At 37.9% G+C, this 13,863-nt stretch overlaps 1 protein-coding gene across 5 annotated transcripts in view; it reads left to right on the top strand.

Annotated features, from left to right (window-relative positions):
* Positions 1-13,863, top strand: part of grid2 (glutamate receptor, ionotropic, delta 2) — a 394,784-nt gene that overhangs the window by 288,364 nt on the left and 92,557 nt on the right. For all 5 annotated transcript variants that reach the window (XM_079637090.1, XM_079637092.1, XM_079637091.1 and 2 more), the window contains exon 9: positions 12,570-12,671. In XM_079637090.1, the coding sequence (XP_079493216.1) occupies positions 12,570-12,671 (102 nt within the window). The remainder of the gene's footprint in view (positions 1-12,569; positions 12,672-13,863) is intronic.

Genomic DNA, 13,863 nt, shown 5'->3' with positions numbered 1-13,863 from the left:
AAAATACTCAATAAGAAAAATACTTTTTGCACTGTATTGTTGTTCTGCATAAGGGTGCAGAATATATGCAAGTGTCATTATAGGTGGGTTGTACAGAAGGACTGAGCTCAGTAGTTTCAATCCATTGAAGTGTGATTTTATTCCATTCACACAGGATCTGCCCAGCGTAGAGTACAGACTGATCTTTGATGTACGGCCTGGAGCTCCTCACTCCTTTCAGCAGTCCCCAGCGTGCTGTGTCACAACCTTGCAGTCTCCCAGCCTTAATTCTGCTTCAGTTTAGCACACACAAAGAGAAAATGTTACTTTATTGAACATTTGTACATGTCTTGTACTTCATTTCCATGGGGGCGGTAGTGGTACACCTCAGTGTGGTTTCTTTCGAACAAAACAGAATAGACTGGAAACCCTGAAGGGAGTTTGCCTTAGCAGAAACGTTTCATTAGACAGCTTCATTATCAGATATTTATGTGTGTTTGTGAGTAAAATCAATTGAATACTATTGATAGGAACCAACAGACCTGCTAAAGTTGAGGCATCTGCTATGTTCAGTAATGTACCCTAATTAATTACATAATAAATATATAATTATAATATCTAAATTAATATATATATATATATATATATATATATATATATATATATATATAACAATTGTGTGTGTGTGTGTGTGTGTGTGTGTGTGTGTGTGTGTGTGTATATATATATATATATATATATATATACACACAAAAACTTTTATGTTAGATGCGATTAATCGATTTGACAACACTAATTATTTATAATTATGAATATAAATGACTAATTTATTAATTTCACATTTATTAATTTATCTATTATTGGTATTCACAACCACACATATCACACATTATATATATTGTCCTAAGACAAGAAGGGGTATTGCTCAAAATTCATGTATAACTTTGATGAAAATATATATATATACATATATATATATATATATATATGTATGTGTGTGTGTGTATATATATTTGGCAAACAAATAAAGAAACCTACTCCCACTTTCAACTGCTTTTTTCCCCAGCAAATGTCTTATTATTAGAAACAAACAAACAAAAGGAATCCTTGGTAAGCTTCTGATGGTACATTTCTACATCAGTGTTTGTAGAGGATGGCGTGTCTTATAAGCATTTTCTATCTATAATATTACCTCGCTTGACTTTTAGAGGACTTTCTTTTTTTTGCAGGAGTTTGCTGCAAAATTAAAGTCCACTCATCTATTTTTGATGGCAAAGCCACACGTCAGCCAGCGTATTGAGGTGTTTTTGAAATGTTTTTGAAATATGCTTGCAGAGATTCTCGGGATGACTTTGACTTAAGACGACTGTCGTGATGATGCTGTTTATGTGGTTAATAAGCCTGTGGGCGCAGTCATGCTTTGGCTATTTGCATGACAGGTGCTGCTTTGCATTGTCAGCATTTTGTTTATGTCGATTGAACCACAAACTACTTGTGAAGTACTGTTTACAAATTGCCTGAGGCAGGGCTCCATCGATATGACCCTGCTTGCAATATGTTAGTATAGTGATGCATCCCATAAAGTCCCAGTGGAGCGTCCTGGCAAGGAAGGGCATAACTGCTAAAATTAATTGCTAGACACAGGTGGTAATCCTGTGAACATGGATTCAGTGAGGTGAACTCAATAGAATTGCAGGTCAGCATTGACAGTATGGTAATTGCTTGGATGGTGTGTCTTAAAGGGCCTTTTTCCTTACTATGTTCAGATTTTGTACTTGCTTTGCACTGTCAGAATTTTTATTGGCGCCACGACAAAGTATATTTAGTAATCATACGTAGTAATTTTATACGTATTTTATACGTATCAGAAATACAGATTTTATATTTACAAAAACAGGGTTTGGGCTTAATAAGATATTTTAATGATTTGGAAATGTCTGTTATGCTTACCCAGGCTGTATTCATTTGATAAAGTAAAAACGTAATTACAATTTAAAATAACGGTTTTCTATTTTAATACATTTTAAAATTGTATTTATTTCTGTGATGGCAAGGCTGAATTTTCAGCAGACATTACTTTAGTGTCAGATGATCCTTCAGAAATGATTCTAATATGCTGAGGAACATTTCTACCATTGTCAATGTTGAAAGCAGTTGTGCTGCTTGTTATTTTTGCGCTGCTAAGAAAACTAACCCAAATTGTTTACAGTAGCCACTAGCTGTAGGTTTTTAATTTTCTATAATAAAAAGAATTTGCAATAATATATATATTTTTATTGTATTTTGGGGTATTTTTATTTCATTATTTTCATCATTCACTCATCTTCATGTTTTTCCAAACCCATGTGACTTCCTTTTTTAGTGTTTTGAAGAAGCTGAAAGCCATACAGGGTTTGAACGACATGAGGATGAGTAAATTATGAAATAATTTTCTAACTTTCCCTAAAGAGCTTTGTAAAAAAAACAAATATGTCACTGGTAAAATATGTACTAAAATGTTTGCTTTAAGACACTACTTTTAGACAGGAGCGGGTGATAAATGGCAAGCTTATGAAGACACCTTGCTTGTGGTTATCTTCGCGTTGACTTTCCTCTGCCTTGCACTACAGCAAAGTGTCACATTATCACCCTAAGAGGTTATCGAAACCCTGGCATTACCAGCCATGAGGTCGCTCATATCCACACTTCACCTTTGAAACTATCTGCTAACTCCAGCTCTGTGGCAGTGGCGGCAATCGCATGTGATGAAGATGAACAGATCCATGCGTGAAGTGGAGAAACGGCCAGAGCAGACAGCGTTACGCCCGCACACAAAATGTGAATGTGCAGAATAGAGCAAGGCATTATGGGATGCTAATGGTGTCCTTCTCTTGCCAGAGAGCGTGTTTCTATTCTGCAGTGAGAAATGAGCTCTTATCTGTCCCTCTGAAGATAAGAGGCAGAACTCTCTCTCTCTTTCTCTCTCGCCTCTTTTCTGCTTGAAATGTACAGTACTGTTTTTTGTTTTGTTTTTCGGGATGAGGCAGCTCACCCCAACTGTTAGAGGATGACAAACATTCTGCCGCTGGTTTGAGATTCAGCATGCAAAACAAATTGTAAATGACAGAGGCACACCATGGCCTCAGAAGTACCCCTGCTGAAACTATACACTAAACTGCCAAAGAATGACAGTTCTGCTTCAGCAATTGTGACGATGATACTTTATAGAGCACTCTTATTTGAATGTCGCCATGTCGGCCTATTGTGATTCTCACTGCTCCCAGTAGTCAACATGATGAGCGATGAGTCCAGAGAACAGCATTTATTTCAAATATAAATATTTTGTAACATTATAAATGTCTTTACTTTCACCTTTGATCAATGTAAAGCACTTTTAATTAATTTCTAAAAAACAAAACACTGACCCCAAATTGTTGAATGGTAGTGTATTTTGGGGTATCTTGCTTTTATTTGGCAGTGTAATGTGTCTATTTCATGATTTTAAAGTGATAGTACACCTAAATAAAATGGAAAATTCTTTCATCATTTACTTACCCTCGTGTTGTTGCAATTCCTTCTTTTGTATTCCATGAAGGCTTGGAACAACGCGAGGGTTAGTAAATGATGAAACATACATTTGTTTTGGGGTAAAATATATAAAAGACACTACTTTAAGACAGGAGCGGTTGGTAAATAGTCGTTTAGTCATCCACCTCCTAGAATGCTCTGATTTGAACATCGCCAGGTCGGCCTGTTGTGTTTCCCACCATTCCCAGAAGTCAACACGTTGAGCGACGAGCCCAAAGGTCGATGGATGTGTCGATTCATGCTGACGCTGTCAGCAGCTGCGATTCAGCAATACGGCTACATGTATTCCCACGGTGGATAATATTGTATCGATTAGACGAGGCTTGAAATTTCTCACAGGCATTTAGCATGCCTCGCTTGCTGTAAATATAGCTGTTATGAGTTTATGTAGACGTGCTCAAGAAGACCTTTATCAGATATTGCAGATTCGGCTTCCATGGACAGTCTCTGGGTTTTATATTACATTGTTGCACAATCAAACCATAATTACTGATTTTAGACTCGCATTTGCTTTGGATCTGCTTTTCAGGGACACTCTTCAAAAAGTCTATTCCTTGAGATCAATACGGAGACACTTAAAAGCATAGCAGTGTCCTTAACCACAAAAAAACATTCGTTTTAATCAATGGATCTTTGTGAATCAATCAATCATGCATCATAAAAACATTCCACCTGCTCCCACTAGAGAGGAAATGGACTGATAATAAATGTTTAATGGCTGAAATTGAAGGTTGATTGCCTATTGAATTTTGCTATTTTATAAATGCATCTGAGTAAGGCCCTGTCCACACGGAGACGCGTTTAGCTGTATACGGACAAATTTTGTGTCGTATTGGCGTTTCGTCCAGACGGATCCGGCGTTTTGAGAGACTGAAACCGCTATTTTTTGAAACCGGGTCCCAAAGTGGATAAATCTGAAAACGACACGCTTGCGTTTTCGTGTGTACAGCCAATCCGTATATTTTGTGAAACGATGATGTCATGTCGACTAGTCGGACACTGCTAGTCACAAACAGCAACAACACCTGCCGACTGCTTGTATAAAAATATAATATAATGCTGCAGAAGCTACTGAGCCTCTTTTATTACTTTATATATTATTTACTTAAATGTATTTTTATTGTATTTCTTTATATTTGTATTATGCTATGGTGCTGGTCTGTTGTCTGATTAAGACATTTTGTATTTTGTAGGGATGGGCATTTTAAACTAAAAAAATATTCGACGATCACTGGGAATTATTTGATTATTATTAGGCTGTTCAAAAAACGCACATGCTCGCCGGCACAACGGCGCTCGCTCAAATTCCACTCCGACATTACATTTCTCAGTAAGCCTGTTGTAGCCATTAAAGAAAATGTATTTAGTTTCATATTTATGTTTAAATAATATGTTATTTTTTATTTCATCTATGTTGATTTATGAAAGTGAACAGCATGAGTAATCATAAGATGCGCAATATAGCGGGAGACATCATTTTGACCACATTAAGTTTTGTTTTATATAAAGCTGGTTTGTATAAAGCCTTTCTTTAAAGTGAATTTCGTTTTGTATAAATTGTATCTTAATTTTAATCAAAGTTTCATCAACCAATTGCCTGGATTTAATAAATAAGAAGCAAATATAGCTGACAATATAATCATGACATGGACGCGCCGGCGCAATATAACTTGCATTGCTCGTGAACTGGAACTCGTCTCATAAATTAACCGAAACTCAGAAATATATAGAATGCTTGAAATGTCTACTTTTAAACTGTTAAAATGTCTCCTTGCTATATTTGACTTATTCATTACTTTTGCCGGTTCTTTGTGGCAAGCTTTACGAGTCCGATAACTAATTGAATACCGTGATTCGTGACTCATCCCTATTTTGTACCAGGCCATTTATGGTTGTTCATATTGTTTGATAAAGTTCTTGGTAAAAAAGAAAAGAAGAAGCTACTGTGCCTAATATTATTGTATACAGCGCGCAAGGTTTATGCGCATGCTCAAAGTCTTCTTCTCCGTTTTTATTGTATCTATATGGCAGAATTACAGCGCCACATACTGGTCTGGGATGTATACTACATCGTTTTGAGTCGGTTTCAGTGGTTTCGTGTGTACGCAGATATTTCTTGAGATGACGCCGTGTTTACGGAATTATTTTTTAGAACGAGGCAAAAAAAACATCGGATAGGGAAAGCTCTGGCTTCGTGTGGATGTGGCCTAAAAGAGACAGGAACAACATTCTTTCTCTTTTTTTCTATTTGCACCAGAAAACGATCTAAATGTAACAGCCATTCTATAAGATCAAGAGTGTCCTGTTATATCTGCATAGACATCCAGTTCAAGAGAATCCATTTATTTAAGCTTCAGCTTGAAATTATAAACATGAGTCAGGCTAGTGCTTTCTCACCTTCAATTATGTGCAGATCATGTTTGAATTGTGTAGACAGGTAATCAAAAACTTCTCCCATCTTGGATTTATTTGTCACTATTATATTATATTTCTATTATATTGAGACATGACTATAATATACAGTATATAATGTATCAATTGTCGAGTCATCTATGTTCTTCCTAATCACATGAGGTTTTAGGTGTCAGCTTTCTATGTAGGCAGCAAGATCAGTGCATTTGGATCTGGGGTGTATTGAATTTCTATGTTAATATTCTGGACTGCCCAGCGCCATGACTAGCTGGCTGAATTGATGATAAGCCACTAAGGGCAGAGTACCTATGAGAAGAATGAATAAACAGTCTCAAAGGTTAGCATACAAACCGTTTTCTACACAAAACTTTTTGCAGGATCTTTGATGCAGCTTCATATTCAACAATATCAATTCTTGTCAAAGAAAACACACACTTTTTCACATTCTCGTACCCCTTCGAGCCCATTAATATTTCAGGTGGTTTTATTACATAATGATAGTTAGTAGGCTGGTACTTCAGACAGATTTGATAAGAATGAACTTAAAATGGCTGCCTTGGGTAAAAAAAAGCCCCCAGCGCCTCTGAAGTGGATAGTTATGTAAAGGCTCTGTCATATTAGCCTCCATGGGATGGCGTGTACCCTGTCTAATCCCAGTCTAAATATTATGCTAATGACTAGCCAGAGCCCATGATAATACGACTCATAGTGTGCAGTGTTATGTCGAATTGATGCGTTTCAAACCTCTTGTGTATGAAGGTGAGCTGCATTCCCTCTCAGATCCATTGAGGTTTTTTTTAGTTTGTTTGTTTTTTAACACGGTTGTTTTGGTGCCATGTTTATGAATGCATAAAGGGTGACATTTGTATTGCACGGACAAAGCATGACATTTGCACTGGTACAAAGCTTGGCATATAAGTATTTTTATTCCATATATTTTTGGTGCAGTTTGTATTCTGTCATAAGAGTACTTTCTTGGGAAACTTCAAAAGCATCAAAGTCTTTTACATTCTTGCAAACCCCCTCATATCATGCTCATGTTTTGATTGAGCAGGAAAATATTTGTCCACTCTCTTCCAGAGGACCCGGAAATTGTTATATCTGTGGGGAGGATTTTTTTTCACAGGTAGCTTGACGTACTTCAGGAAGTATTGCTTTTGTCTCTACGCTATTGTTTTATTGGGCAAATAAATCGATAGTTGTTTTCTGTTATTATCCGACTCGAAAGGAAAAATGAGCACAGTAGGGCAACGAATTGTTTGTTTATGCGGCACACATTAGCTAAGTGTAATTAGAGTTTGGTGAACAGATTTGTGCTTGGGTATTAGAGCATGGCCCTAAATTACTCGTCTAAATCATGATTGTTTGCTCCTTGCTGTGTTTCTATGTAAAAGCTTGTTTTTTTGTCGCTTGTTCGTGTGTGTGTGCATGTTCCTGCTGCATTGTATTAGTAATATATTTGTACATCGTTTTTCTTAAGCGGGAATAACTTATGTTTACTTAACATCAAAATGTGAGGTATTCAGCAAATTTGGTGAGTCATAGTCTAATTGTAATTTACTGTGGTTTAAAAATAGCCAGAACCAGGTGTGTGTGTGCGTGTGTGTGTGGCACAAGTATAAAATTGTAGCACAATTATAAAATGTCTTTTAGTAATGCAGTTCTTCACTTAAAACAGGCATATGACTAGCAAATTACATTAATGTTCCATACAGGGCACACAAAATACAAACCTGCAATCCAGAAATGTTTTCAGACAAACATTTAATTTGCCAAAAATGGTCGACTGCAGGAACATAGCACCTCTTGCTAAGCTTTAAGTCAAATTTGTTTAAATAGCCCATATCACTTATCTCAATCCAAACAACATTCATCTGTTTTGTTTGAGCACTTGAATTATTCAATTATAATAAAAAAAATATGTGATGGTGATTTATTACTCTTTGTCAGGAAATCCTATGCATTTATGCTGAGACTGAGAGAGAGGGAAAAACATATCTACACTGGAGACAAACTTATGGATTTGCATATGTTTACTTAGGAGAGATGAACTATATTTTTTACACAAAAATAGGGTATTGTGGGCATTAGTGAGTACACACGTCTGTTTCATTCACACTTGTAGCCGGAGTGCGCCCTTGCAAGTGAGAGTCATTGAAGTCGTAAAACTTATAACGTTCCAGGAAATCCTTTATAAGGACAAAGACAATAAACATACGATTGCGACACAATATGGTTTATTCGTGTTCTAAACATCTCGGGTATTTTTATAAGATAAAGTATATTTACAATGAAATGCTAATCAACCTAGCCTCTATGTAATAATATCAAATAATATAGTTTCTGTCTCATTCTATGATATGAAGCCATGTCAGATCACAAAAGGACACCCGACTGACGTTATGAAGTGAGTTTGAAGTAAAAACGTCATTAAATGTTCTCTTTTGTAGGACAGCATGTTTGTAAATGTAACCAGTCCTACTCGACCCACACCGCAGTCTCTAGTGTCAGTCACTAGCGCACCTCTTGAGGCTGGGGGAATAAGGTTTACAAGCACAGCGCTTACTAGCTTGTCTATGTTACACTCTTCTCCCTAAACCTTATTCCCTCTGGGTCACTGCTTGACCCATTCCGAGCGGGATTCAAACCGTCTGCGTCTCCAGCATGGGAGAGCAGGGGAGTGAGGTTTACATAAACGCTTCTCATTACAAGTTTGGAAAGATGTTTGGCACGTGTTGCTTTTTTAAATGCATGTTTTATAAGTGACTCAAGCTGAGATGGAGCAGCATTTATACTGCGAACCGATCGATCCGCTCTGATCTCAGTTCTGTCCATATACTTATTTAATTAAAACTTTGCGGTTTTGTTTTAATAAGCCAAAACACCATCTATGCACCCTTTTACCTTAGTAACTCTATTTTGCTGTCTCTTTCTCAAACCACTCAACATTTTTTCAAACTTTTTAAGTAAACTGTATGCCAAATTTTAATGTAATTGAATCTGTAAATGTTGTTTTTACTCACTGAGAAATAAAATAATGAATTCACAAATAATGAAAAAACTAAGTTAACTGGGAAGAAAAAAATTGTCCAATTATTATAACACCTCCACTGAACAGTTACCTAGATACGGCAACATTTTTGACAGTATGCCATGATCGGTTAATCTCGCATGCCCCTCATCCACAGTGTCTACACTGCACAATGAATCTATTATTTATATCGTGTCAAGACTTTCTTTGTTATGAGAGTTTTCTGAGTGTGTAGAACTCAGCATTGAACCAAAACTCCGGCGTTTTGAGCGATAAGTGGATTCTGACTAACTTAAACACATCTGAATAGCTAGTGGGTTCAAGAGATCAACAGCTTTGTCTGTGATTGGCTATATTGGTCAACGCTGCAAAAACACGTTGTAAATAGAAACCTTTGACGCTCTCCAGAGTGCAAATACACCCTGGAGCGTTTGCCAGATCTCTTTCGCCAATAGGGCTTATTCTATTATTACAGTTTCTCTACCACCTCGTAGAACCAGGCCTGATCTTTTCATTGTTTTTCAGATTAACAAAGTAGCTGCTGTGTGTGAATCGACACTATCACAGTTAACTGAGAAATGATCTTTGATTTGAACTGGCCCTCTCCTAACAAGCTCATAGCACCCTTTGTCCGACAGGTGTCTTGGCCAGAAAGCAAGGGTTGTCATTCATTATCACTATCACATCTGTGTTGTGTTGTTCGTGGGCTACACTCTACGGCATATTATTTTCTCTCTGAGAGAAGCAAAAATCATCCCTGTGTCTGGCGCGAGAGCGGCTGCTGCAGCTCAGGGTGTGTCGGTCCCACATTTGAGGTAGTTTGGGGGGTTGGAGGGCCTGCTCCCCAAAAAAATGTTGATTTCTCAAATCTACATATGTGCATTTCAAGACATTTAAATGCCAAAACTGGATAAAAAAAATAGCTTTAAAACCATTAAAAGTGGGCAGTAGATTATTTGTCAATTCCTGCTCTCTGCTCATCTCCATCCCTTTTTCTTTTTCTCTCAGTCTCCTAATCTTGCCCTGTATTTTCCCCCTCAAACTTTGACTGGTAGTCTTTTCATTTTCGTCTGTGTCAGTGAAGAAAGTAAACATAGGGTCAACTGATATTAAGCCTATATGTTTTATGAATAATTTTCTTAGACAAGTTAATTTGCTGAAGGCTACGAATTCTAGGTAAATAAGTTTATTAAATTCATTCACAGTATGTACACATTCATTACAAAATTTATGTCTAATATGATGAAAACGGCTTCCTTAATATTTCTTGTCCCCTCACATTGACTGTTACTAATTATTACATTAAGGTACATGACGTAAATTAGCTATATAGGCCTATTTTCTATTAAAATGGTAAAATTAGACAAACGTTTATTAGGTTGCCTGATTATTTTGTCGGTCGTTTAAATGTCTGTCCTAAAACAGCTGTCAAATATGAAATGCTTATAACTACTTACATCTTATCTCGCACTTTATGACCGTTTACTAAAGCGGAATTCGCGCTCAGCAGCTTCTGTGAGCATAAAGCCCGCCTACTTTGATTTGATTGGTCATCTCAAATATAATACATTAACGAGCAGAGACATACCAATGAGGCAGCTCAGATGAGAAGATCTTGGTGATGTGCAATATCCTAACAGCACTAAAGTGAATGTGGAATAGTATTGTACCATTGAAATGTTTTAGGTTGGTAAGATTTGTTATGTTTTTGAAAGAAGTCTCTCATGTTCATCAAGGCTGCATTTTTTTAAATTAAAAATAAAGTAAAAACAGTAATGTGTACGGTATATATTTTATATGTGGAATATTATCATTTAAAATAACTGTTTTCTATTTTCATTTTTAAAAATGTAATTTATTCCTGTAATGGCAAAGCTGAATTTTCAGCATCATTACTCCAGACATCAGTGTTACGTGATCCTTCAGCCATCATTCTAAGGGTGTACTCACACTAGCCAGTTTGAACCGTGCCCGAGTGCATTTGACCACCAAAGCGCGGTTCGTTTGACTAGTCTGAGTGCTCCGAACCGTGCCCGGGCGCGGCTCGATTAGCCGGCCCTGGCCTGCTTGGAAGAGGTGGGCCAGAGCACGGTTCAGTTGGACTCGGGCGCGGTTCGCATGCAGTGTGAGCGCTAACCGTGCTGGAGCACTGAACAGGACGCGTGTACGGGAACTGTAGTCCGTAATCAAAGCTGCAAAGTCCTTGCTGCACTTCAGCTGGTACCTTGCAAACCTCCTCATACGAGCAGCACGATTACGTGAAAATTTTCGCGCCACTAAGGCGACACATCTGTTTAACAACAGGCTGTGAGAGGGCTGTGGACCACCGTGGACCAAACGACACAATTATCCACAAAGAAAACAGAGCGATGGACTCCATTGTGTTCAGAGAGCGCCGCTCTGTTTATCCCGAAACCGTCTCATCATAATGACGTAAGCGTGCTCCGGCACGAATGCTAAAACCCTATGAGTTATGTGAGTGCAGGCCAGAGGGGGAGTGGGGAGGGGGGACAATCGTTCATGGCAACCGTGCCTAGTGTGAGTACACCCTAATATGCTGATCTGGTGCTCATGTATTGTCTTTACTGTCACTTGTGATCAATTAAATTTGTCCTTGCTAAATAAGTGTTCATTTCTTTCCAAAACAAATAAAATATTACTGACCCCGGTAACCTCATGTTTTAGTTAAAGGGCACATAACACACACAGTTTCTGCCAATCTTGAGTACCTATAGAGTAGTATTGCATCTTCACATCTCCGAAGAGTCTTTAGTTTTTAGTTAGTTTGAAAAACTAACAGCATCCACTGGTCCCCTAACGCTGGGTTCTATGGGAAGCTGTACAAGGTTATCTTTCCCTCACAACCAGAAACACACTTTTTTGGTGACATTGTTGATTTTGTGGTCTAAAAACAAAATGACAGTGCTGCCGACGGCTTCCGTAACTCGAACGAGGCACGGTGATGGGCGTACTGTTGCTCGCGCTCTTCCAGGAGAATAATCATACAGGGCGGCCATACTCGAAACTTATATGAATCCTGAAGGAATTCGCACAGAATTACGTCATACGTCCAACTAATTTTTTTTTTTTTTTTTTGGCCAGGTTTAGCATGAGAATCCAATAAATCCAATAAATAAGTCAGAATGCATGAAATAGCATTAGACATCCACTCTAATATTGAAATCTCTGACTTTTCATTGGAAACCTTATATTTACAGAACTTAGCACAGTTTGAATTTCTGAAATTCTAGAGGAGATACATAGGAGATAATGGGCCATTTTTCAGGTGAAGCATCTGGGGTGCAAGTCCATTGTCCAAGCAATGTCCATTCAATCTCCATTTAAAATTAAAATTAGTGATCTGTAAGAGAAGCAACTGATATATTATCAAGTTCTCATTTATGATGTTTGTTTCTTATGAATAGATGAAAGAGAAAAAGGAAAAGAAAGAAACTCCCATGTGCTTGTGTTCTGCAATGAACTCATTTACGTTACTGTGAAGATCTATGGGATGTTAGTGTAATCAATACATCTTTCTTTGCATGCCTTGAACTTACTGTGAACTTTCTGCGTTTTTTAGCTTGCCACGTGGGACCCCATCCACGGATTGAACGGGACACTGACAGATCGAAAGCTTGAAAACAACATGCGTGGGGTCGTCCTGCGGGTGGTCACTGTACTGGTAGGTACTCTTACAGCATTACCAGTCAAGTCCAAGGGCTTTAAATGTCACCTTACAGCTACAAGCTAAGTTTTACAAGATGTCAATGTTCTAATATTCACTGTTGCTCAGTGATGGCCTTTTACCTCTAATGTAAATGACATCAAACTGACTTAATCAGGACTCCCCTCTGTTTGACTGGATCTCATAAGGTTGAAGTAACCCCAGAGTAATCCATATTCATTCAAGTGAGCTCCAGAGGTCTGTTCACATCAAGTCACCGGCCTCTAAGTTCATTAAGAGTGACTTTTGGGGTGCGATGAACGTAGACCAGGGGAGCTGGGTTATATTGAGATTTGAGTTTTGCTATCTTCCCTCCAGCGCCGATTTGAGTGAGTCCCTGGAGTTCTTTAAAGATTCAGAGGTTTAAATTCTTCATATCCCTGCTTTGAAGTCAGTCGGAGAAGAAAGCGGTGATGCTGCTGCTCTGTGTCTTCTCTCTCTCTCTCTCTCTCTCTCTCTCTCTCTCTCTCTCTCTCTCTCTCTCTCTCTCTCTCTCTCTCTCTCTCTCTCTCTCTCTCTCTCTCTCTCTCTCTCTCTCTCTCTCTCTCTCTCTCTCTCTCTCTCTCTCTCTCTCTCTTTACTCCTCTTTTTTCCTTTATTCTGTGATTTCTCACCCTAACAGAATGCTCTGTGAATAACTTGTGTCCACAATTGCTAACAACGAGCAGTCGGTGGAGGCTGTCATAATAATGAACTCCCCCTAGTGGCATATGAGTCAGGGGACTAGAGCTGAATCCACTTGTGCGCATGTTGCCAAACTGTGGACACTGGCGGACACGTATGATGGTCTCACAGTTTCATTTGGGAGCTGAAAGATTGTGTGGTCCAGAAAGAATCTGCAGACTTCTGCGAAATATGGTCTTATTGGTCAGTGACCGTATTATCAAATTATATAATATATTTAATAAACAAACACACAAGCACTTAGTTGGATATAATTTAGGAAAGTACTTAGGACCATATCATTTTATAAATGATGAGTTATGCAATTATAAAGTCAGTTATTGTTGTTTTTGAATTTGTTTTTGCCATAACAAGTTAACGCGCTACTGTATAATATCTTGACAGTCTCTAAAGCACAAAGTATTCAAAACGCAGTTGCCTCTACAAAGTAGCTAATATAATACTAAAGTGTATTGATTATATGCTA

This window comes from Phoxinus phoxinus (genome assembly GCF_949152265.1).
Source record: "Phoxinus phoxinus genome assembly, chromosome: 15".
Taxonomy (NCBI): domain Eukaryota; kingdom Metazoa; phylum Chordata; class Actinopteri; order Cypriniformes; family Leuciscidae; genus Phoxinus; species Phoxinus phoxinus.
The sequence above is the reverse complement of the archived record's forward strand: the minus strand, read 5'-3'. Positions and strand labels throughout refer to the sequence as shown.